The sequence below is a fragment of the Hypanus sabinus genome, chromosome 20 (assembly GCF_030144855.1).
Source record: "Hypanus sabinus isolate sHypSab1 chromosome 20, sHypSab1.hap1, whole genome shotgun sequence".
NCBI classification, from domain to species: Eukaryota; Metazoa; Chordata; class Chondrichthyes; order Myliobatiformes; family Dasyatidae; genus Hypanus; species Hypanus sabinus.
Window position 1 is genome coordinate 62,041,660 of NC_082725.1, and position 27,657 is coordinate 62,069,316.

Sequence of the window (27,657 nt, forward strand, 5' to 3'; positions counted from 1 at the left end):
TCTAAGCTCCATGTACCTATCTAAAAGTCTCTTAAAAGACCCTATCGTATCCACCTCCACCACCGTTGTTGGCAGCCCATTCCACACACTCACCAGTCTCTGAGTAAAAAAACTTACCCTGACATCTCCTCTGTACCTACTCCCCAGCACGTTAAACCTGTGTCCTCTTGTGGCAACCATTTCAGTCCTGGGGGAAAGCCTCTGACTATCCACACGATCAATGCCTCTCATCATCTTATACATCTCTATCAGGTCACCTTCTCATCCTCCGTTGCTCCAAGCAGTAAGGCCAAGTTCACTCAACCTATTCTCATAAGACATGCTCCCCAATCCAGGCAACATCCTTGTAAATCTCCTCTGCACCCTTTCTATAGTTTCCACATCCTTCCTGACCAGAACTGAGAACTGACCAAGTGGGGTCTGATCAGGGTCCTATCTAGCTGCATTATTACCTCTCGGCTCCTAAATTTAATTCCACGATTGATGAAGGCCAATACACCGTATGGTTTCTTAACCACAGAGTCAACCTGCGCAGCTGCTTTGAGCATCCTATGAACTCAGACCAAGATCCTTCTGATCCTCCACACTGCCAAGAGCCTTACCATTAATACTATATTCTGCCATCATATTTCACCTACCAAAATGAACCACTTCACACATCTGGCTTGAACTCCATCTGCCACTTCTCAGCCCAGTTTTGGATCCTATCAATGTCCCACTGTAACCTCTGACAGCCCTCCACACTATCCACAACACCCTCAACCTTTGTGTCATCAGCAAATTTACTAACCCAGCCCTCCACTTCCACATCCAGGTCATTTATAAAACTCATGAAGAGGTCCCAGAACAGATTCCTGAGGCATTCCACTGGTGACTGACTGACCTCCATGCATAATATGACCCGTCTATAACCATTCTTTGCCTTCTGTGGGCAAGCCAGTTCTGGATCCACAAAGCAATGTTCCTTTGGATCCCATGCCCCTTACTTTCTCAATAATCCTTGCATGGTGTACCTTATCAAATGCCTTGCTAAAATCTATATACACTACATCTACTGCTCTTCCTTCATCAATGTGTTTAGTCACATCCTCAAAAAATTCAATTAGGCTCGTAAGGCATGACTAACCATTGACAAAGCCATGGACCGGATTACTCCTAATCATATTATACCTCTCCAAATGTTCATAGATCTTGCCTCTCTGGATCTTCTCTATCAACTTACCAACCACTGAAGTAAGACTCACTGGTCTATAATTTCTTGGGCTATCTCTACTCCCTTTCTTGAATAAAGGAACAACATCTGCAACCCTCCAATCCTCCAGAACCTCTCCTGTTCCCATTGATGATGCAAAGATCATCCCCAGAGGCTCAGCAATCTCCTCCCTTGCCTCCCACAGTAGCCTGGGGTACGTCTCATCTAGTCCCGGTGACTTATCCAACTTGATGCTTTCCAAAAGCTCCAGCACATCCTCTTTCTTAATATCTACTTGCTCAAGCTTTTCAGTCTGCACTGCAAGTCATCACTACAATCACCAAGATCCTTTTCCACAGTGAATACTGAAGTAAAGTATTCATTAAGTACCTCTGCTATTTCCTCCGGTTCCATACACACTTTGCCACTGTCACATTTGATAGGTCCTATTCTTTCACATCTTATCCTCATGCTCTTCACATACTTGTAGAATGCCTTGCGATTTTCCTTAATCCTGCCCACCAAGGCCTTCTCATGGGCCCTTCTGGCTCTCCTAATTTCCTTCTTAAGCTCCTTCCTATTAGCTTTATAATCTTCTAGCTCTCTGAACCTTTTGTAAGCTTTTCTCCTTGACTAGATTTATTACAGCCTTTGTACACCATGGTTTCTGTGCCCTACCATAACTTCCCTGTCTCATTGGGATGTACCTATACAGAACTCCACACGAATATCCCCTGAATATTTGCCACAGTTCTTCCGTATTTTTCCCTGAGAACATCTGTTTCCAATTTAAGCCTCCAATTTCCTGCCTGATAGCCTCATAATTCCACTTTCTCCAGTTAAACACTTTTCTAACTTGTCTGTTCCTATCTCTCTCCAATGCTGTTGTAAAGGAGATAAAATTATGATCACTATCTCCAAAATGCTTCACTACTGAGAGATCTGATAACTGACCAGGTTCATTTCCCAATACCAGATCAAGTACAGCCTCTCCTCTTGTAGGCTTATCTTTGGTTCCAAAGTCTGATGGTTAAGGGGTAATAGCTGTTCTTGAAACTGATGCTATGATTCCTGAGGCTCCTATACCTTCACAAACAAGGGGAAATCTGCAGATGCTGAAATCCAAGCAACACACACAAAATGCTGGAGGAACTCAGCAGGTCAGGCAGCATCTATAGAAAAGTACAGTCCGAAACACTCTTCTTGATGGCAGAAGCAAGAAGAGGGTGTGTCCTGGGTGGTGGGATCTCTGACAATGAACAGTTAGTATACTCTCCACTCCTCATCTATAGAAGTTTGTCAAAGTTTTAGATGCCATGCTTATTCTTTACAATCTCCGAAGGAAGTGAAGGTGCTGCTGTGCTTTCTTCATAATTGCACTTACAAGCTGGGCCCAAGACAAGTCCTCCGAATATAACACTGAGGAAATTAAAGTTGTTAACCCTCTTCACGTCTGATCTTCCAATAAGGACTGACTAATGGACCTCTGCTTTCATCCTGAGGTCAATGATCAGCTCCTTGGTCTTACTTACGTTAAGTGCCACTGTTGTTGTGGTACTACTCAGTCAGATCTTCAATCTCTCTCCTCTAGGCTGATTTATTACCACCTTTGCTAAAGGAGATGTTGCTAATCCGAACTGACTGGGTCTGCCACTGAGGAGATCGAGGATCAAATTGCACAAGGAGATATTGAAGCTAAGGTCTTATTGATTGGTTTTGAGGGATGGCGGTATTGAATGCTGAGCTGTGGGTGATAAAGAGCATTCTGATCTATGCATTTTATGTTGAAATACATGAAAAAATATTACTGATATTTGCGTTAATATTTAAGTTATTTTTTTCTGTAAATCTAATCCAGGATGATTTTGAGTAAGCAGTAACAACGCGCGTAAATAAAAGTTAAGTTGTTCAATATTTTAAACTGATTACTACGACATTCAACAACTCGTGCCCGATACACCAAAATTTGCAGGAGGTGATAAAATCCTGAACTTTAAACATGGTCCTTCTGAGGGCACGCAAGTATGGTTTACATTTAAACCTTGAAGTAACAAGGAACCAATTCCCTTATAAGGTTCATTTGTGGGGGCTGGGCTGCAGGAACTGGGTGGAGCTATATTAGTCACAAGGGAGTGTTACTCCGTTGGGTTAGTTCAGAGAAGTTTCTGTGCCTAGAAAATGTGCAAGAATAGTACAATGTCCTAACAGAAGTGAAGTTCCTTTTAATTGTGAAGGAGTTTTTCCTTTCTCATAATCTGAAGAAAACTGTACATTAAGAAAACTGCCATGAATGAGTGCCTGTTTCATAGTCCCCCCGATTTAAGGAAATTCCGGAACAAAGGACACAGTGTGAATGTGTGTTCATCTCAAAACTGGTAGTAACGAGGAGTAACTTTGAAACCTGAGAAGTGGAATACTACCTTCGTTTGTAGTTTACGTCAGTAATCCATGGTTTTGTAGAAAATAAACTCTTAAAAGTCTGGTTTAAAATTAAACAATGGACAACTTTTTCACTGAGGTAAGTTCACTTCGCGAACTGTATTTTTATGTTTTAATTTAAAATGATTATCTGACCAGTTTAACTATCTTTCAGCTTGTGGCGTGAAAGGAGAGGGAAATGTAACAATTAGCCATGGACTCTGCTATATTAAGACAGGTTTATTTTTCAAATTACTTCTATTTCAATGGTAACTCTCTCTGACCGGTCTATTTCCTTTCAAAAAGCTACAAGCTTCCTGCAAAGGGAGCAGTTTTCAGTCGATTATGTTAGGTAATATAGATATTCAGACGAACGTACACCATTCCAGCATATTTTACTGTAATCTGGTTTGCATTATTTAGTTGACGATTTGGGAGCGAGTTTATACCACAAACTGAACGTACAGATTTTTAGGGTGTGTGTTTCTTGAAATGGAAAAGCACATTGGTTGTATGACCGATTCCAGGTAACTATTAGATTTATCTGGTTGTGTAGCTTTAGTTTATAATCAAATTATGTTTTCAACTTTAGTTATCACAACTGCTTGTAATTTCAAGGAAATCCTCTCCTTGTATGTAATTGTTTAAAAAAAACAAAAGGTGTCTTGTCTTCGAGTAGTTCTCATCATACAAGAGTGATTTGTTTTGAAAGTTTAAATGCGTACCATATTTACAATGACCGGAATTACTAATTACTAATAGAAGTTTGTGTATGCGTTTATCAGTATAAATCTAAATGATTAAAGTTGCTCTTTGATTGCTTTGTTTAGTGCTTAAAACAAAGGAATCGACAATGGAATCAGCCTTGATTGACCCTGTTAGTCAAAAGAATTAATTAATTCTGTTCAGGTATATGCCAAGGAATAACTTTGTTTCCTGAAAGTGGTCCTCTATCAATAAGGAAAGCTTGTTATCATTTGATGGTGGTCTTTCGCAGAAAGCATCTGAAAACGGAGTTGTGGAATGGTGCTGACCCGGGCCAGACTGAAACATGTTGTACCAAAACTGGCAAGCTTTTGTTTCCTGTCTGTAAGCTCATTAATCAGTCTCCCGCTCCTGTGTGTTATTAAGATCATGATGGACGCAGTGTTTCAGTTGCTAGATCAGCGTAAGTGTTTTGCCTGTGTTAAATTTATTATGCTAGTTTTAAGGAAGTGGCCACGTTTCGGGGACGGAGGTAAAGATGGAAATTGGAAGAGAAGTTAATATCTTTGAATAATTGAACGAACAAAAGTATTTCAGAACACTAGTGTTTACATTGATCTTGTTCATGCAATCCATTGTTAAACAAAAGGGCAGGTTTTCTTTCAACTGTGGACTTTGATCTAACGTAATACAAATGCCTTGTTCGATTCAGACTTCGCAAACATTCGCTTCAAGCTCTTGCCTGCGCATTCAATTTAGAGGATAATTATGCTGAAAGTAATATTTGATTTGTCTAAGCATTATGTGAAATGTTAATCACATTGGTTATTGAATTAAAAGTGAATTATGATTGAGTAATTTAGTTTTTAAGCTTGAGGCTAATGAAAGATTTAACAAATATAACACTCTAAATTCAAAAATAATTAGGATATATGGCTACATTGCCCGTTTTAAGTAGGATTTGCACGAATATTCCCATGTTTATTCCTCACATTGCCAGTGAATGATTTCCATTTCAAGGTACATATTCATATCTAGTGTTTAGTGGCTGACTCATCCACAGTATGTTGTAATTCTGCAGAGTTAAAGGTTAGATTGCTGGAAATTCAATGCAGCCCTGTATTGAGAGTCTTGTAATGAGAGTGTGATTTTGTATTCTGTGTCATTCTGGTTGCCCCATTACAGGAAGGATGAGAAGACGTTGGAAACCAGGTTTACAAGGATGCTGCCTAGATTAGAGAGTATGAGGAGAAGCTGGACAAATTTGGGTTTTTCTTGAGTCTCAAAAGCTGAGGAAAGATCTCATAGAAGTTTATAAAATTGAGGCATAGATAAGGCAGAAAGTCAGAATTTTTCTTCCAGGCTAGAAATGTCAAATACTAAATGTATGCATTTGGGGTGAAATAGGGAATGTTTAAAGAAGATTACTGGGCAAGTTTTTTTTCCACACAGAATGATAAGTACCTGGAACAGGCTGCCAGAGGAAGTGGTGGAGGTAGACAAACTAATGGTGTTTAAAAGAATGTTAGAAGCATGAATATGCAGGGTAGGAATATGAATTGAGTCAGCTTCATTATCACTGACAAATGTCATAATTAACCTGGCTTCACCACATGAGCCTATCCGCCATAGGACCTCATACATCACCACTCAGAACTCTGCAGCCTAACCTCTCCCAGCCAAACATATACATCCACCAGCCCAACACTCAAACCTAATCCTAAAGTCCAAAAGGGGCACACACCCCCACAAACCTTAGTCACTTCCCGATTAACCCTGGCTTCAGCCCCACAAGCCCTAAGAACACCCTGATTATCCCTTGCTAAACCCCCACAAACCCGAAGTCCTATGTCAGGAGGGGCAAGATTCAACAAAGGCAAGTGTTGGACCTGGTCAATGAAGGTGTTGGACAGATCAAAGTGGCAGGGTTGCGTGAAACTGAATCTCAAGTGACGAGATCAAAAAGCACAAGAGGGCTGATTTGCCCACTGCCCACATAATCTCAATGAAATTTGTTGTCTTGCAGCAGCAGTATAGTGCAAGATGTAAAAATTCCAAAACAAGTTGGTGCAAGAGACAGGTAATATTTCTGAACCGTTCAGAACTGTGAAGGTGGAGTTGAAGAAGCTGTTTCTAATTTTTGTTGATCTGAATCATTGGCTTCCAATGGTGGTAACACACAGAGGCCATGTTCCAGATTGTGAGGGTGACACCCTGGCGATGCATGAAGTGCTGCCTCTTGAAGATGTGCTTGATGGCAGGGAATCTACAACCCTCTGCAATATCTGTGTCATGGAGGTTTCATACTAGGCCATGATGAAAGCAGTCAGAATATTCTGCCCCATACATGTGTAGAACTTTGCACGAGTTTTTGGTGGCATACCAAATCTCTTCAAACTCCTAATGAAGTAGAGCCTTTGGTATGCCTTCTTTGTAATTGCATCAATGTGTATTGCTCAGGACAGATCCTATACAATTTAGTTTAACTTGGCATTGTTTGGTGCAGACATTGTGGGCTGAAGGGCCTGTTGCTGTGCTGTGCTGTTGTTTTAAAAAAATCTGGATAATGCCCTCTACTTCCTATTTTTGTGACCACTTCCCCACCCCACCACTGAAATAATGGTGACAGAAATTCCCATCATTGATTGCTTGGTTTGGTAGTTAACACAAATGAACTGACATTGAAATCAGATTGATCCAGTGGATGCCAGGCTAAAACCTGATGTTCCCTTCAATGAGCTCCCATTGATTTGTTTTGATAGCTGCAATACTTCAGATAAAACTGAACATCCAGAATTTCGACACACCATTACAGATTTAGAATAAAATTGCATTCTTATTACCGAACAACACACACAAAATGCTGGAGGAACTCAGCAGGTCAGGCAGCATCTATTAAAATGAATAAACAGTCAATGTTTCAGGCTGAGACCCTTCACCATGACTGGAAAGGGGAAGAAAGGGGAAGAAGCCAGGATAGGGGAAGGAGGACAAACAAGTAGGTCACAAATGAAGCTAGGCTGGTGGGTGGGGGGAGGATGAAGTAAGAAGCTGGGAGGTGATAGGTGGAAAAGGTACAGGGTTGAAAGAGAGGAACCTGATAGAAGAGAATGAATCTTGGGAGAAAGTGAAGGATGAGGGGCGTTGGGGAGTTGGTAGGCAAATAAGAAGAGGTAAAGTGGGGCAAAGTAGGGAAATGAAAGATGGAAGGAGGAAAATTATTGGAAATTGGAGAAATCCATGTTCATGCCATCAGGTTGGAGACTACCTAGATGGTATATAAGGTGTTGCTTCAGTTTGAGAGTGGTTTCATCATGGCAGAAGAGGGGGCCATGGACATGCATTCTTATTATCAAATTTTCCTAAATTTGTCCAGTTTTGCATTAATTCCCAGGTCCCTCACATTTATCTCCAGAATTATTTTGGCAAACTGTTCTTTTTAAAGTGTGACTTGACCTAATGCCTAAAACAGATTTGATATTTGGATTGCACCTACTATAGAATTTGCTCTCAATTGGCTGTAATTGTCTATTATTGCAAAGCAATTTATACTTCATGAAACTGGAAAGACTATGGAAAAGATTTGAGAATTTTGGCAGAACTTTTGGTCCCGAGTTATTGAGTGAGGTTGCCGGTTTAGGACCTTATTCTTTGAAATGTAGGGGGCTGACTAGTAATGTTACAGAGGTGTACAAAACAGTGGTTGTTGTGCAACTGTGCTGGAAAAGTTTTGCCCACGTTTCAGAACAGCAAGATACATTTCAATTATTTTAAACTATTCATAATCTATTTAAAGCAAAATCTCATTTTAAACACAAGAAGTTCTGTAGATACTAGAAATCCAAAGCAACGTGAACAAAATGTCGAAGGAACTCAGCAGGTCAGACAGCATCTATGGTAATGAATAAGGTCAATGTTGTAGGCTGAGACCATTTGTTGTATTTTAATGAAGTTTTGTTCAAAGTGAAGAATGGGAGGTGAAGAGCCTGCAGATACTGGAATCTAGAGCAAAAATGTCAAACGTGACATTTCAGGTGAGATTCGGGTATAGGTGTGACATTTGACATTTCAGATAGAGATTCTTCAACTGGACTGAAAAGGTAGAGGGGAGATTGCACTGTACCAGCAGTTATGGTCGAAATGACAATAAACGTGACTTGACTTGAAAGAAACTGGTACTGCTGTTAGAGTTGATTCCTCACTGTAAATAATGAGAAATTGCTGCAAAGTCAATGAATCAAGTCATCTCAGAGATGCAGCAGGTGGTGCAGCTGTCTCATAGCTCCAGTGCTATCTCCATTAGACTTACTTTTCCACTGTTGAAGAATTTGAGAAGGATCAGTAGGTGTTATTGAACATGTGGAAAAAGGCTAGTTTACAGGGAAACAAGAAGAAATGTCCTGAGCATAGGTATAGACTCCATGGGTCACATGACCATTGTAAGGATGTGTGTAACACAGTACCACATGCAAGTCTGTGTGCTTGTACATGACAGCCATGAAATTATGCAGGTGATTGTCAGCACTTGTATATTGTTTTCCATGTTTCACTGCAAACTGTATCGGTTTATTCCTGTCCCCTGTACAGAGGTGCAGTGAAAAGCTTTTACTTTAATGTCATCCAGATAAGTTGTACTTGTGTCGCACAACAAAGTATTTATTTATTTGAGATTCACTGTGGAATAGGCCCTTCTGGCTGTTCGAGCTTCGCTGTGCAGCATTCCCCTGATTTAAGCCTAGCCTAATCACAGGACAATTTACGGTGACCAATTAATCTACTAACCGGTACGTCTTTGAACTGTGAGAGGAAACTGGAGCACCCAGAGGAAACCCAAGCAGTCATGGAGAGAATGTACAAGCTCCTTTCAGGCAGAGGTGGGAATTGAACCGGGTTGCTGATATTGTAAAGAGTTGAGCTAACCGGTACGATACAGTGATTTAAAAAGTAGTAAAAAGAAAACAGACTGAAGAATATAATGTTACAGCTACAGAAGTACAGTACAGGTAATTCTGACAGTTTTATAATTGAGATCTAAGAGTAGAACGATTATAATAACTGTAATGAGAATATCTTCTGGGGACATTTTGCAAAGAGTCAATGTAATGCACTATCTTGGAGTTCCAAATCTTAAGATGGAATACACATTGCAAGTAATCAATTTGAATGCTGGCTTTTATCAAGGTGTAGATGGAGCATAAAATAGAGGAATTTGTGTTTAGATCAAGAGCTTGGGTCCGACCCCATCCAGTGTACTGACTGCACAAGTGAGGATTGCACCTAGGAAGTACTGGGTGTGAAGAGTATAGCTCTAACTTACCAAAATAATAGTTAATGGCTTGGAAAGTTAACTAGTGAGAATAGGATACATAAAACCTAGTTCATATTCCCTTGAAGGTAGCAGATGAAAGGGTGATTACACATGTCTGCTGATGATCTGCATACATATTAACCAGCCGTCTGTTGTTTGCTGCTTGCAAAACTTGTGCAATTAATTAGAGGTATTCTTTGCATATTCATATCCTTTCATAAAGATATCAGCATTTGAATTATTTACCTTAAAGCTGACTTGTCAGTATTGTAAATTATGTAGACAAATGGTCCAGCATCCCATAAAGCGAAGATTGCCTGGTGCAAAAGTATGCGAAAGACCCAACAGACGGAAGCTTCAATCAACAAAATGTTGATGAAAACAATGATTTTCATTGTCCTCTGCTCTGCAGTGTGGGTGTATATAAGTAAAACAGAAAGGTTTTATTGCAGGGGAATTGGGCACGGCTTTGTCAGGCCAAGATAGAGAGCAACAGGTTTACAGGATTCCCCTCCCATTAGCCTGTATTTTATGGTTGCTATGGCAGTGACACAGTCATTGTTGGCCACCATTTTATCATGAAACTGGCAACGGTGTTTGGAGTACACATATGTACGATTACAAATGGAAATCCGCAGGTTGATGTCAGTAATATTCTGCTCATCCACAGCTGCCTCCAGATTAACTAGGCAGAATCAGTAGACTGGTAGAAACCTTGGGTAAGGAATTCTCTTGCTTTGAGCAGCACTTCTCCATGTAAATAAGGAATTTAGTTAAAACTTGATTGCTGTAGGGATTGGGGTTTTCTGTATTGTTTGCACATATTTGAATACTTTGAGTGTTGAGAGTTTGCATAGGAGCCACTGGGTATGCTCAGTGTAATTTGAGCCACTGATTGAAAGGCAAAGTATCAGTCGGCACTAATCAACGCTATTTCAATATTTTCTGTCACTTAAGGCAAGTTGCAGCTACCAGTTAATCATGCTTTTTATCCATCTCAAGGGGGTCAGCCTTCCCTAGTTTGCTGTTGTGGTAACAAGCATATGGTGTGTTTGAGCTCCAGTCAATTCCTTCAGCCCATTGCTCCCAATTCTGCTGCTGATATTCCTAAATATTCTAAATTTTCATCTTATCTTAAATGTATAACATTTTAAAATTTGTTCCTTTGGCCTTTAGTTATATTCTGAGGATTTTTTGTGTTTTGAGATGCAACAGTGTGTACAAAATAAAAACTTCAATTCCCAGTGTGCAGTGTGAGAACCAGAGGTGATGTTGCTGAACTGGGAGCATGTGCTAAAGAGTGGAACTAGGAACAGTGGTTGTTAATAAATGTGCTAGTGTTTGAAAATGTATGCCAAGTTTGTCTTTTATCAAGAACAAACATAACATGGTGTCAGAAGTTGGTGTGAGTTCTAAATACCAAGCATAACTAAATACCGTGAGTACTAAGAAAGAGACACTAGGTTCTGACAGAGAGAAACTGCTGGCAAGAGAGCACACTGTCTCAATTCACTAAGAATTTGAGGTGAGAGACCCAAGTCCTCCTTCAGCAATGCAGTTTACTGGCAATCCAGCTGATAGTTGGAAAAGCTACAAACAACAATTCAATACATACTTAGCCATGAACAGAGCTGGTAGGACAGAGGAAATTTGCAACATAGAAACATAGAAAACCTACAGCACAATACAGGCCCTTCGGCCCAGAATGCTGTCCAGAACATGTACTTAGTTTAGAAATTATTCATAGCCCTCTGTTTTACTGAGATCCATGTACCTGTCCAGGAGTCTCTTAAAAGACTCTATTATATAGGCCTCCACCACCATTGCTGGCAGCTCATTCCATGCACATCATCTCTGCATTTAAAAAAAACTGCCCCCAACATCTCCTCTGTACCTGCTTCTAAGCTCCTTAAAACTGTGCCCTCTCGTGTTAGCCATTTCAGCCCTGGGGAAAACACCTCTGACTATCCACATGATCAATGCCTCTCATCATATTGTACAGTACTCCTCTATCAGGTCACCTCTCATCCTCCATTGCTCCAAGGAGAAAAGGCCGAGTTCACTCAACCTTTTCTCATAATGCATGCTCCCCAATCCAGGCAACATCCTTGTAAATCTCCTCTGCACCCTTTCTGTGGCTTCCACATCCTTCCTGTAGTGAGGTGACCAGAACTGAGCACAGTACTCCAAGTGGGGTCTGACCAGGGTCCTATATAGCTGTAATGTTACCTCCCGGCTCTTGAATTCAATCTTACGATTGATGAAGGCCAATGCACCGTATGCTTTCTTAACCACAGAGTCAACCTTCGCAGCAACTTTGAGTGTCCTATGGACTCGGACCCCAAGATTCCTCTGATCCTGCACACTGCCCAGAGTCGTACCATTAATACTATATTCGGCCATCATATTTGACCTACCAAAATGAACCACCTCACACTTAACTGAATTGAACTCCATCTGCCACTTCTCAGCCCACTTTTGCATCCTATCAATGCCCCACTGTAACCTCTGACAACCCTCCACACTATCCACAGCACCTCTCAACCTTTGTGTCATCAGCAAATTTACTAACCCATCTCTCCACTTCCTCATCCAGGTCATTTATAAAAAATCATAAAGAGAACGGTTTCTAGAACAGATCCCTGAGGCTCACCACTGTCACTAGCTCCATGCAGAATATGACCTGTCTACAACCACTCTTTGCCTTCTGTGGACAAGCCTGTACTGGATCCACAAAGCAAGGTCCCCTTAGATCCCATGCCTCCTTACTTTCTCAATAAGCCTTGCATGGGGTACCTTATCAAATGCCTTGCTGAAATCCATATACACTATATCTACTGCTCTTCCTTCATCAATGTGTTTAGTCACATTCTCAAAAAAAATTTCAGTCAGGCTCGTAAGGCACAACCTGTGCTTGACAAAGCCATGCTGACTATTCCTAATCATATTATGCCTTTCCAAATGTTCATAAATCCTGTCTCTCATGATATTTTCCATCAACTTACCAACCACTTAAGTAAGACTCACTGGTCTATAATTTCCTTGGCTATCTCTACTCCCTTTCTTCAATAAGGGAACAACATCTGCAACCCTCCAATCCTCTGGAACCTCTCCTGTGCCCATTGATGCTGCAAAGATCATTGCCAGAGGCTCAGCAATCTCCTCCCTCACCTCCCACAGTAGCCTGGAGACTTTACAACAATGCTTTCCAAAAGCTCCAGCACATCCTCTTTCTTAATGTCTATTTGCCCAATCTTTTCAATCCGCTGTAAATCATCTCTGCAATTGTCAAGATCCTTTTCTGTAGTGAATACTGAAGCAACGTATTCATTAAGTACCTCTGCTATCTCCTCCGGTTCCATACATACTTTTCCCACTGTCACACTTGATAGGTCCTGTTCTGTCACGTCTCATCCTCTTGTAGAATGCCTTGGGGCTTTCCTCAATTCTACTTGCCAAGGCCGCCTCACGGAGTCTTCGGGCTCTCCTAAATTCATTCTTAAGCTTTTTCCTGTAAGCCTCATTGCCTAGTTTTTTTTTAACCTTTCATAAGCTTTTCTTTTATTCTTGACTAAATTTTCAACTGCCTTTCTACACCACACGTTCAGAATTTTGCATAAGAAGGTCACACCTTTGGGATGTTCCTACCTCCACCTTTATTGGTTGAGCTTCTTTAGTTTGCGGATGCTTTGTGAAATGCCTTGTGCTCTGCCCCTGTTTTCACTGCATGTACTGTTATTTTTGCTCTGTGAAATAACCCCTGTGGAAAGAAGAATCATTTTACAAGGTGCTACAAAGCTGTACACAGTTAAGTTAAAAGTGCCTGCCTATACCTTAGAGGACGTTCCAGTAAAAGGGGCTGTATAGTGACCTTCAAGCACAAGGGGAAGGATGTGAAGGCATGGCTACTGATTGTAGAAAAGAGAGAACAGCCAGTCTTGGGTCTGAGTCTGTGAAAAGCTCAACCTGGCGAAAGAGTTTTTGTAGTGGCTTCACAGACCAAAGGTGATCACAAAGCAGCTCAGATGCTTAACTGAGGTTACTTGAAACATGACAGATCCAGAGAGGTTATGCAAGAGAAGCACAAGAACTCCACTTTCCATAGACATCTGTACCAACTCCACCAGCAGTACAGTCAGGATGCCAGTGCTGAAGAGTCTTCATGATGAAGAAGTTGCCTTCCTTGCTTTCACATCATGCAGCTGTGGTTCAAAATCTCTCTCATCAACTTTCAGTTAAAGAAATCAAAAATATCTCCACAATCCTCTCCAAAGTTGAAGAGGAAAAATAAAAATGGAAGATGGGGAGACCACACAAGACCCAAGGTCAGAACAACGGCAAAAGTTCAACACAAAGCACAAAATTGAGGCCACTGAGTACTTTAGCTTTATTTTCTAAGTTACACAATCATAAATCTACTTGCCTTTTGGTATTTGTCATTTGGTATGATTACAACAAAGTATTTCTAACGTAGCTGTTAGCACAATTTACTTGGCTTTTCCTTTCACTTTTAAATAGTGTAAAATATGAACTGCAAGTTCATTTTATTCCTTACCTGAACCTCTATTGCCCCACCCTAATTGCCCTGAAAAAAGTTCCGGTCACGTGCTATAATGAACAGTTGGAATCCTTGTGATAAAGCTACTCTTGCCAGGAATTAGTGGGTTCTTCTGGGTTCTTGATTTGGCGAGAAGGGGACAGCATGAATTCCATTTAGGTGACTTAGAAAGTAATTTGCAAATGGTCAGCAAGTAATTAATTCTTGCCAACTTCTTAAAGCTTTTATCTGTAATTAGAAGGGTCTTAAGGTATAAACTTTATATTTGCAGTTTCAATTGAAAAGAGTTTGCCCTTCATTAGCAGAGATATTTAGTTACAACTGTCTTTGACAAGATTCTCAAGTAAAGAGCAAGATGTACCCAGTGAAGTTAAAAGTGCCAGCCTATAAAAGTGAGAGGATGTTCAGTAAAAGGGGCTGTATAGTGACCTTCAAGCACAAGGGGAAGCATGTGAAGCATACACCAGCCTGTTGAACTGGTAAAGCCCTTTGTGTGTACAGTCGACCCTCCCTATCCGTGAATTCTGCATGCACGAATTCAACCAACTGTGAATCGCGAAAACCTGGAAGTGCTCTTCCAGCACTACTAGTTTGAGAATGTACAGGCTTTTTTTCCTTGTCATTATTCCCTAAACAATGCAGTATAACAACTATTTTACATAGTATTTACATTCTTTTAGGTATTATAAGTAATCCAGAGATGATTTTAAAGTATACGGGAGAATGTGTGTGGGTTATCGTGGATCGGGATCAGAAGTTCTCTTTCGATCGTCGACTGACGTAGCCTAACGCTTTTCCAATGATCAATGGCGTTTCACCTCTTTCCAATCGCTTTATTATTTCCACTTTATTTTCAGTCGTTATCGTGATTATTTTCGTGAACAGAAACACTGCAGATTCAGATCTCTGCCGCTGGGTCCTAAAGTCCACCGCACTGACACAGGTTAAATAAGGTCTGGGGTTCTGCTGGGTCCTAAGCTCCACTGCGTTGAGACAGGTCGCATAAGGGACTTAGCATCTGCAAAATTTGGTATCCGCGAGGGGTCCCAGAACCAATCCTTCACCGATAAGGAGGGCCGACTGTACTCATTGTCAGGTATTTCTTGGATGCATCATCGATTTCCATTTGGAGATGAGCTTAGGTCAAATTGATTTTTGTGAAATGTTCCCCTCCTGACAGGGAAGCAAAGATGTCCTCAATATGAGGTAGATGAAACCAAAACAATTAATCATATTAATTTTATTGAATGCTTCCAATTTTTAGTATCTAATCATTCACTTTTAGAATAGCAGCTTCCTGGTTAACTTCCTTGTATGCCTTTTTGTAAATGTGGAAATTATTGAGATCATACATCTAAGATTTTTACTGTCTAATATTCTCCTTGAGTTTTACTTCAACACTTCATCTTCCATATGCTTTATTTTAAAACTTTATTGCCTTTTTGTGAGTTATTTCCTGGCAAAGGCAGAAAACAAGATGCTGTGAAGGATTCTTCAGCACAAGTACTATGGTGGTCTTGAAAGACATCTTATTGTTACTTCCATAAAGGACAAACAGAAATTCAGTGCTGACCTTACTCATATCCTTTGAGAAGATTTCCCTGTGAACCTTCTCACAGTGAAGCTTGCATAGTATATCTGTGAATTGTTCTTGTTACCACTTTGCTGCATTGAAGAGAGATTCTTGAAATATGCCATCATAGTGGCTATGTTTTAAGGTGTTGTTGATCACTTTGCAGAATACTTCTACCTGCTGGTAGGTGTTACTGAAATAGATTTGTACAGCTTGGGAACAGGCCCTTTGACCCATTAACTCTATGCTAACCAGCATGCTTGTCTATACTAATGCCATTTGCATGCATTGATTCCATATCTTAGGTGCTCTGCCCAAATTCTCCTCAAATGTTACTGTTTCAGCCTCCATCACCACCATTAATCCAGATACCAACTATTTTGCCTCTTGTTTCTTTAAAACTCCTCTCTCATACCTTAAACCTATGCTCTCCAGTTTTAGAGATGTCTACCATGGAAAACAGACACTGGCTATGCTATTTATGCATCTCATGACTTTATTTATCTTTATGTCTCTCTTGGCCTCCTGTGCTTTAGGGAAAAACAGACCTGGCCTACCCAATCTTGTGTGCCTGTGATGCAATTTTCAGGGAATTCTGTTCTCTGTACAGCATGCCAGGTTCCTGTCATTTACTGTTAAAGTCCTTCATGAATTTAACTTTTCACCATGCATCACTTCACATATGTCTGAGCTAAATTCCATTTGTCATTCTATTGCCCACTTACCCAGTTATCCATAAACCCTTTGTAACCTCTGTCCACTACACCAACATTTTTGGTGCCATGTTTTTTAGAAATTGTGGCATAATTTATGGGACTGTAATAAATGAAATTGCTACAGCAGCAAATAAATGCTTAATGAAATTAAACTGAACTAAACCAACTCTACAGCAATACCCAGAGAGCTAGATAAACACTCCGAAGTCCAAAGAATGAGATGCCTAGTGATGTGACATTTAGATCATTCCTCAAGAACAGGCAAGTCATAGATAATGAAAAGATGATCCATTGATATATAAATAATGTTTAAATAAAGGGATGTACCAAAAATTAAGAAAATAATTTCTTTTTTTGACTAATTAATTATGATAATCACACATTCAACCTGAATTAGTGCTTGTATAAGTGCACAGACTCAGAAAATAATCTGCTCAAGATTTTGTGCTTCCTAACTTGGTATAAGGGTCTATAGGAACAATATACTTGCAATAGAGGGAAACCAAGGCAGGTCCCCCTTATTAAATCCTAGGATGGATAGATTCCCCTATAGGAGAAATTAAACAGACTGGACTATCTTGAGTTTGGAAGAATGAGAAATGATCTCTTTTAGGGTATAAAGTTCTTGAGGCCTGACACACAATATATGGGGGACAATGCTTATTACTAGCTAGTATGTCTAGAACTAGGGGTTTCAGTCTCAGAATAAAGATTTAGCCATTCAGAACTGGGATAAGAAGGCATTTCTACACCCAGGAGGATGTGAATCTTTGGAATTCTCTCCATACAAGGGCTTTGAATTCTCACTTGCTGAGTATAATCAAGACAAATCAATACATTCTGTGAATCTTAAGGCAGCTGGTGTTGAGGTAATGATCTTACTGAACGGTGGGACAGTTGTAAGGGACCACGTGGTCTCTTTTTGTTTTGTTCTTTTGCAAGAAACTTTGATCCAAGATGTGGCTCAGAGGTGCTTCCCTTGCATACTGTATGTCACTCAAGCATCTGAACATATCAGTTCCCTAACTCAACTTGTATTACGCACATCTCTCATTCTGTGCATTAATGTTGCATCCTTTTACATTGACATTCAGTCTCCATGTTCTGCAAATGCTACATCAGTTTTTCATTGTAAACATTCCTAGGTGCGACTCGAGCAGTGGCAGTACTCTCAATGGATACAATTAAATTCTCCCATTTCAGCCTGTTACAGCTAAAAAGTACAACTGCTTCCAAGGTCAGTACAATCAGCAAAGATGTCTTAATGCATTTAAATGAACTATCACTGCTTAAAACCAACGGAAGCAACACAGTCTGTGGTCAGAAGGGCCCACGGAGAAAACCTTTTAAGGAAACAGGGTTTTAAACTCCCTATACCGACTATCTTGCTGGTGAACGTGCAGTCTCTGGTGAGTAAAATCGATGATCTCAGAGCCAGGGTGCTGAATCAGGGGGACATTAGGACCACGTGTGCCCTTTGTTTCACTGAATTCTAGTTAACCCCTTCCATACCAGATGCAGCAATTCAGATCAACGGATTTACTATACACCATCAGGATAGATCTATAGAGCTCTCAAAAGCAGAGGTGTAGAAATATGCCTCATGATCAACTGTTCTTGGTGCACAAATTCATCAGTGCTGTCCCAATTCTGCTCACCAGACGTGGAATATCCAGCAGTAAAGTGTTGTCCTTTTTACCTACTACGGGAGTTCTCTGGGGTAATTTTGGTAGCAGTTTACATTCCACCTCAGGCCAATGTCAAGCAGGCTTTAGATGATCTGAGCAATGGGATCAACATGCATGAAACAGCGCACCCTAACACCTTCGCCATTGTTTTGGGAGATTTTAACAAGGCCAGTCTGAAAAAATCACTAAACAATTACCATCAACAGATCACTTGCAATACTAGAGAAAACACTGGACCATTGCTACACTGGACCATCAAGAATGCCTACCGTGCTATTCCGTGCACTTCAGGAAGTCTGATCACCTGGCTGTACTTCTACACCCTGAGTATATGCAGATACTGAAGACTGCAGCACCAGCAGTCTGGACCAGGAAGGTATGGACAAGGGAAGCACAGGAGCACCTTACAGGACTGCTTTGAATCAACAGATTGGACTGTATTCAGGGATTCATCTTCGAACCTGGATATGTTGCAGTTGTTACAGACTTCATTAAAACCTGTGTGGATGAGTGTGTGCCTACAAAACCTTACTGTACATTCCCAAACCAAAAGCCGTGAATGAACCAAGAGGTACGTCGTCTGCTGAAGGCTAGATCTGTGGTATTCAAGTCTGGCAACCCAGGTCTGTGCCAGAAAACCAGGTATGATCTGCAGAGGGCTATTTCAAGGGTGAAGAGACTATCTCAAATGAGATTGGATGCAATACCAGATGCATGGCAACTCTGGCAGGGTCTGCAAGACATTACTTCCTACAAAATGAAACCCAGTAGTGAATGGCAGTGATGCTTCACTACCAGATTAACTCAATGCCTTCTATGCCTGCTTTGAAAGGCAGAACACAACTACAGCTGTGAAGATCCCTGTTGCACCTGATGACTGTGATCTCTGTCTCAGAGGCCAATGTTAGACTGTCTTTAAAGAGAGTGAACCCTCGCAAGACAGAAGGTCCCAATGGAATACCTGGTAAGACTCTGAAAACCTGTGCCAACCAACTGGTGTGAATATTCAAGGACATTTTCAACCTCTCACTGCTACAGGCAGAAGTTCCCACTTGCTTCAAAAAGGCAACAATTATAGCAGTGCCTTAAGAAGAATAATGTGGGCTGCCTTAACAACTATCGCCTGGTAGCACTCACATCGACAGTGATGAAATGCTTTGAGAGATTGGTTATGACTAGACTGAACTCCTGCATCAGCTAGGACCTGGACACATTGCAATTTGCTTTTCGCCACAATAGGTCAATGGCAGGCACAATCTCAATGGCACTTCACACAGCTTTAGTCCACCTAGACATTATAAACACCTATGTCGGGATGCTGTTCATTGACTATAGCTCAGGATTTAATACCATCGTTCCCACAATCCTGATTGAGAAGTTGCAGAACCTGGGTCTCCGTACTACCCTCTGCAATTGGATCCTCGACTTCCTAACTGGAAGGCTATAGTGTGTGCGGATTAGTGATAACATCTCCTCGCTGACAGTCAACACTGGCACACCTTGGGTGTGTGCTTAGCCCACTGCTCTACTCTCTGTGTACACATGACTGTGTGGCTAGGCATAGCTCGAATATCTTCAAATTTGCTGATAATACAACCATTGTTGGTAGAATCTCAGGTGGTGATGAGAGGGCGTACAGGAGTGAGATATGCCAACTAGTGGAGTGGTGCCACAGCAACAACCTGGCACTCAACGTCAGTAAGATGAAAGAGCTGATTGTGGACTTCAGGAAGGGTAAGACGAAGGAACACATACCAATCCTCATAGCGGGATCAGAAGTGGAGAGAGTGAGCAGTTTCAAGTTCCTGGATGTCAAGATTTCTGAGGATTTAACCTGGTCTTAACATAGCAGTGTAGTCATAAAGAAGGCAAGACAGCAGCTAAACTTTAATAGAAGTTTGAGGAGAGTTAGCATGTCAACAAATACACTCAAAAACTTCTATAGTTGTACCATTGAGTGCACTCTGACAGGCTGCATCACTGTCTGGTATGGAGGGACTACAGCACAGGACTGAAAGAAGCTGCAGAGGTTTGTAAATCTAGTCAGCTCCATCTTGGGTACTAGCCTACAAAGTACTCAGGACATCTTCAAGAAGCAGTTCTCAGAAAGGCAGTGTCCTTTATTAAGTACTTTCAGTATGCCCTTTTCTCACTGTTACCAACAGGTAGGAGGTACAGAAGCCTGAAGGCGCACTGTCAGCAATTCAGGAACAGATTCTTCCCCTCTGCTATCCGATTTCTAAATGAACATTGAATCTTTGGATACTACCTCAGTTTATTTATACAGTGTTTCTGTTTTTTGCACATTAAAAAAAATCTATTCAGTATACATAATTGATTTACTTGTTTATTATCATGTTTTATTTAATTTATTTTTTTTCTCTCTCTGCTGGATTATGTGTTGTATTGAACTGCTGCTGCTAAGCTAACAAATTTCACGTCACATACTGGTGATAATAAACCTGATTCTGATGTTCTCCTTAATCCCATTCAAGACATTTTATTGATGCTTACTCATAGCTCATTTCTTTTCCTGCTTTCAAGGGAAAAGAGCACTAAAGAGAAGGGAGAAGTTCAGTTGTTCAGACCAAACATCAAATTGGGGAAGAAATGTCATCTAAATGACTTTGACCATGGAATGATTGTTGATGCCAGATGGTGTGGTTTGAGTATCTCAGAAAATGCTGATCTCCTGGGCTTTTCACATATATCATCTCTTAGAGTTTAAAGAGAATGGTGTGAAAAAACACACACACAGGAAAAAAAGTCCAATGAGCGGCAGTTCTGATGGTGAAAATGTCCTCTTAATGAGAAAAGTCGGAGAAGAATGGCCAGACTGGTTCATGCTGACAGGAAGGTGACAGTAACTCAAATAACCATGTGTTACAACAATGTTGTGTTCTTTGAATGCATAACACATTGAAACTTGAAGTGGCTGGGCTGTAGCTACAGAAGACCATGAATTTAGTAGCCACTTTATTACATACAGAAGGTAAAGTGGCCACTGATTGTAAATGGTTCATGTGATTTAGTTTATATAGTGCAATGAAGTAGTATGAATTAATGAGATGAAAAAAATTATTTGGAATTGTGGAGAGTTTTACCTAAGTGAGGTCTTGGGTGATATATGACTTAATTCCACATCCCCACATCTCTTCATTAGATTATGCAGATTTCTAGTAATCTCAGATTTAAATTCACTTTGGACCAAATATGTTGCCATTTGCAAAAGAGTTCCAGACTTCAACCAGTTTATTTCTGCCCATTTCCCAACATTACTCCTGAAAGGTCTGGCTAATTATAAGTTTAAAAGCAGTCTAAAAGATTCCATCTCTTTTTTCCTGTTTCTGAGTATTTCGAAAACTTTCATCAAGTCACCTTTCTAAATTTCAAAGAACACAGACCTTGCTCTTAAAGTCAGAGCTCAGAATCATTCTGGTAATTTCACATTTCACTACCTCTGAGGTTACATTATCTTTCCGAAGGTTTAGCGTCCAGAATTTTCCACACTATTGGGCTGTGGGTATTAAGCCCTTAAACACTAAGGGCTTTGGATAGCTACAGCACAATTTCTACTTACTTGTGTTTTATCCAGCTTGATAGATGAGCCAATGTTCTATTAGTGTAATTTGAAGCTAACGGAAAACTTGGTATTGGGTAATTCAAGAACAGATTAGTGAGGGACACTACTGGTTATGTCCCTATTCTTGCTGCCTGATACTCAGGTCAATAGTGTACCTTTAACTTTTATTTCTGCAATTTAACTTAACCTTTTATTAAATACTTCTTGTGAAATGCCTTCTGGAAATATGCCTTCCCTTTGATAAAGTGGTACAACTTTATGATATAGAAAGTGGTCATTCATTCAATTTTTTTGATACCAGCAAAAATTGGGCATTAAATTAATCCTACTTCCTACTGTTCATATGGGTAATTGTTAAATGTTGGAGGGGTTTTTTTTGCCTTTTCCACCCTTTGAGGCAGTGTCTTCCAGGCCACCACAAATCTTTGTGTGACTTGTTAGTCCTATTGTCTTCTGAAGCTAAGGCAAATATTATATTCCATTCTACTGGCCCCAAATTTTACATACTTCAATTAAATCTCCCCTTGCTGTTCTTGTTGCAAAGAAAACAAACCCAACCTAGACAGTCTGTCTATAACTGTAATGCTGTTGCCCTGGCAGCAACCTTGTACATCTCCTCTGCACGCTCTCCAGTGTTATCCATCTTCCCTGCAGTCTGACTTCTAACAGTAGGCTAATTAATGATGTGAACTGTTCCAGCAGGATCTCTCCACTACTCTAAAATGTTTTGGTCAGATCTTCAAAAATAATGCTGACTCGGGTTCTTTAGCTATAACCATCTCTATAATAGGCACTAGCATTCATCAACTGAAATGTTAAGGTGATTAATCATTATCTCTAATTATAGACTAGTAGTTTCCCAAGAATGGATGTCAGTTTAGCATCCATAATCAACTGGTAACCTTCGTTTTCCCCCACACCCTCCCAGCCTACCCACCACTATCAATCTGCATTCCTTCCTTCAAAGGATGGAGGAATTTCTACTGTTTAATGGTCTAAAGTGACCATTAAAGTAATGGTCTGTTTTCCCTGAAAATAGGAAAATTTGGATGGTTTTTCTAATTACTTTTGTGATTTTATTTTTATATGATTCCATTGCAAACCTCAGCATTTTTCATTGTTGTTTCACTAACATTTTTTAAATGTTAGTGAGAACATAACTTTAATTTAGCACTTTATTTCCTTGAGATGTCATCCCCTTCCTCTTCCATTAATATAGAAACAAAGTAATTACTTCAAATTTTTAAAATTTTGAAGTCATTTTCTGTTTTTAATTTATAATATCACCATTATCAATTCACTGTGTGCTCAAATCATTCCTAAACACCTTTTTTCTCCTCTTAATATACAATACAGCAAGCTTTGTTTGGATCAGTACTCCTCTTGCCCACTTTATTTTTTTTAGAAACATAGAAAACCTGCAGCACACTACAGGCCCTTCGGCCCACAATGCTGTGCTGAACATGTGCTTACTTTAGAAATAGTGTAGGGTTACCTATAGCTCTCATTTTTAGTTTTATGATGCTCCTTATCTGTATTGTTTCTCCCTTGTATGCCTTATCAAATCTGATATTTTTCATATCTGCTACTAACCCTCTCACATTGCATTATCTGGTAGATTTGCACAGTTTAGAGCAGATTGCCCCTGCCTCCTGGAATGAGGTCAGTTTGCCCCAAATTTTGCGCTTTTAAGAGAAACTCACTAAGGAGGCTCAGCAGCATCATGAACACAGAAGTTTCAGGTGGAGATCCTGCATCAGGACTGAGAATGCAGGGGAGAGGTGTCCCAGATTTCGATCACTTTGTTTTTCTTCAGAGAACAGCATCTGCAGTCTCTTGAGTCTCTTAGAATTTTCGCATTTCTTCTTTTACATCAAACACAGTTTTATTTCTATTTGACAAATAATCATCCATCTTTTATCATCAATTAATGAAGAAGCCAATGGAAGCACTGTGATTAAGTTACTGAAATAGTATCTAGAGGAAATGCCAATTGATTTGGAGACATGAGTTGAATCCCACCATGACAGCTGAGGAGCTTAAATGCAAGTATTTAAGCAAGTATGAAATATAATGCTAGACTTTGTAATTGGTGAACATGAAGCCATGGGACTGTTCTAGTTCATTAATCTCCATGGAAGGAAATTTGCTCTGCTTATTCGGTCTGATGTAATCCCTGATTCAACAGCAGGTTTGGTTTGCGATTGTCTTGTGAAACAAACTGACTTTTACACCAATATTTCTTAAATGAATATAAACAATATCTGGCTCATTATTAAATGCAAAATGGACTTGTTGCATATTCGGTTTAGGGCATTATTTTATGAGAAACTTCTGAGCCTGCTCCACTAATACTGTCCTTTCTTGATCCTTACCCTTTTTTATTTGCACAAATAGTAATCTTTTGTCCATTCAACACACACAAAATGCTGGTGGAACGCAGCAGGCCAGGCAGCATCTGTAGGGAGAAGTGCAGTCAATGTTTCAGGTCGAGACCCTTCGTCAGGACTAACTGAGAGAAGAGACAGTGAGAGATTTGAGAGGGGGAGGGGGAGATCCAAAATGATAGAAGACAGTATAATCTTGTTACCATCTAAGATTCTACCAACAATGGTTGTATCATCAGCAAATTTGCAGATATTCGAGCTATGCCTAGCCACACAGTCATGTGTATACAGAGAGTAGAGCAGTGGGCTAAGCACACACCCAAGGTGTGCCAGTGTTGATCGTCAGCGAGGAGGAGATGTTATCACCAATCTGTGTAGACTGTGGTCTTCCAGTTAGGAAGATGAGGATCCGATTGCAGAGGGAGGTACGGAGGGCCAGGTTCTGCAACTTCTCAATCAGGACTGCAGGAATGATGGAATTAAGTCCTGAGCTATAGTTGATTAACAGCATCCTGATGTAGGTGTTTATATTGTCTAGGTGGACTAAAGCCATATGGAGAGCCTCACCACCATTCAGGGCCCCAGACAGTCCTTCCAGGTGAGGCAACACTTCACCTGTGATTCGGCTGGTGTGGTATACTGCATCCGGTGCGGCCTTCTATATATTGATGAGACACAACGCAGACTGGAAGACTGTTTTGCTGAACACTTACATTCTGTCCACCAGAGAAAGCAGGATCTCCCAGTGGCCACGCATCTTAATTCCATGTCCCATTCCCATTCTGATATGTCTATCCATGGCCTCCTCTACTGTCAAGATGAAGCCACACTCAGGTTGGAGGAACAACACCTTATTTTCCGTCTGGGTAGCTTCCAAGCTGATGGCATGAACATTGATTTTTCTAACTTCCGTTAATGCCCCTCCTCCCCTTCTCACCTCATCCCTAATTATTTGTTATTTCTCCCCTTTTTTCTTTTTCTCTCTTCTCTCTGTCCTCTTAGAATCACTCCTTGCCTGTTCTCAATCTCCCTCTGTTGCACTCCTCCCCCTTTCTTTCTCCCTAGGCCTCCAGTCCCATGATCCTCTCCCTTCTCCAGCTCTGTATCCCTTTTGCCAATCAACTTTCCAGTTCTAAGCTTCATCCTTCCCCCTCTTGTCTTCTCCTATCATTTTGAATTTCCCCCTCCCCCTCCGACTTTCAAATCTCTTACTATCTTTCTCTTCAGTTAGTCTTGATGAAGAGTCTCGGGCCGGAACGTCGACTGTACTTCTTCCTATAGATGCTGCCTGGCCTGCTGTGTTCCACCAGCATTTTGTGTGTGTTGTTTGAAGTTCCAGCATCTGCAGATTTCCTCGTGTTTGCATTGGTTGTTTCAGTCTTTGAGTAGTTTTTCATAAATTCCATTGTTTGTTTACATTCCTGTAAATGCCTGCAAACAAATAAATCTTAAGGTAGTGTACGGTAACGTGTCTACTTTTCCTTTCCATATAACCATATAACAATCACAGCACGGAAACAGGCCATCTCGGCCCTCCTAGTCCGTGCCAAACTCTTAATCTCACCTAGTCCCACCTACCCGCACTCAGCCCATAACCCTCCACTCCTTTCCTGTCCATATACCTATCCAATTTTACCTTAAATGACACAACTGAACTGGCCTCTACTACTTCTACAGGAAGCTCATTCCACACAGCTATCACTCTCTGAGTAAAGAAATACCCCCTCGTGTTTCCCTTAAACTTCTGCCCCCTAACTCTCAAATCATGTCCTCTCGTTTGAATCTCCCCTACTCTCAATGGAAACAGCCTATTCACGTCAACTCTATCTATCCCTCTCAAAACTTTAAATATCTCCATCAAATCCCCCCTCAACCTTCTACGCTCCAATGAATAGAGACCTAACTTGTTCAACCTTTCTCTGTAACTTAAGTGCTGAAACCCAGGTAACATCCTAGTAAATCGTCTCTGCACTCTCTCTAATTTATTGATATCCTTCCTATAATTCGGTGACCAGAACTGTACACAATTCCTTGCATCTTTATGATTCTGTCAATGCCTGTTCAAGGCTGTCTTGCTTTCCCATCATATCCCTTTCCCTTGTGGTTCCAAGTTAGAATCGGGATGGGCAGAGGCAAAAATTATGGGGATCTATGTGGCCTCATTAATAATGGGGTAGTTTAGATAAACGGTTCACATAAAAATAAATACATTACCCTGGTTATCTTGGTGTAGGGTTACTGGCAGCCACATGAATACCCAGGACTTGAGAATTGAAATAGCAGCTAAGATGCTGAAATCTGCTGGAAGCACTCAGTGCAAACAGCAGAAAATTATTCCATACATTGTGAGAGATGCAGAACAAACTGGCCTATTAATCCACCACTTCCCTCATGTGTCTGTCTGACACTTGCACAGAGCTTGGTTTCTCTGAGTTGGAGCATTTTGAGACCAATGTGACCGCTGCAGTATATGTGTGCTTACTGGGCAAAATCTTGCACCAGTACCCAATGTACTGTGATACAAGCTTGTAACCTGTTCTGCAATTTTTTTTATATCAGTGTCTCGGAATTTTGAGAGATTTTTGCATTTGCTCATCATTTTTAACATTTCTCTTCATAATCATCAAGAATCTTGTGATTTTCATATGGGTAGTGATAATTGCAAAGTTGCAGTCAATTATGTTAGCATGTACAGTGTTGTCAGAGTTCTGGAAGGAGCAAGGGAGTCTGAAGTTACAAATCCTGTCCATCCTCCTCCTACCCCACACTTCAATGTTATTGGTTGTTTTTTTCTCATAGCCAGCTGAACCTAGGACTGTTGCTTAGCAAATTGTCAATGCCTTAGCTTTCAATGGTCTAATCATGCTAAGGAATTGTGGTTAGCTGCCATAATAACATACAGGATGAAGGCAACCTGAATGATCCAAGCAGCTTCAGGTTTGATTATTTTGTGTAGTTTGCTGGCCTCAGTCACACCATTTTGCTGCAGTAATCTGGCTTTACACCTCCAGAGACAGTGGAAAAATTCCTAGCCTGAGATCTGGCTCCATGCGTTACTGAAAATTGTGCAGGTGTGGTCATTGGGTTTGAGGAGCATTGTGATAGTAAACCTTCTCTTTACAGGTGTGTAAAATTGCACAATAATTTTGAAAAAATTGTTGGGAAAAGCATCAAACATAAATTCCAATATCTAAACAGTTGTGGGTACTTAAATGTAGAAAGCATGTCCTGGATATTCCTACATTTTATGAGAATGTTTGGAATTGAAATTAATTGGGGAGCTTGCAAAATTGATCCATGGTTGATCAGAAATCAGACTAAAGGGAAGTGACTTACAATAGCAGGCATGTATGCTAAAAGGAAATCACAGCTACATAATTGTGACATCCCATTCTCAATTATCTCAAATGTACTGTCACTAGATAGAGCCTGCATTTATTCTTTCTTTTTTTTTCCCCATTGAAAATGTCCTTAATTTAGAATCTGCGTTCTCAAGGTGTAACAGTTTTTAATGAGGTCAATAGGACTA

At 40.5% G+C, this 27,657-nt stretch overlaps 1 protein-coding gene across 1 annotated transcript in view; it reads left to right on the top strand.

Moving 5' to 3' along the window:
• Positions 1-3,338: 3,338 nt before the first annotated feature.
• myo10 (myosin X) overlaps positions 3,339-27,657 on the top strand; it is a 264,485-nt gene continuing 240,166 nt past the window's right edge. Inside the window, exon 1 of the mRNA XM_059945625.1 lies at positions 3,339-3,710. Coding sequence (XP_059801608.1) covers positions 3,690-3,710 — 21 coding nt within the window. The 5' untranslated portion in view covers positions 3,339-3,689. The remainder of the gene's footprint in view (positions 3,711-27,657) is intronic.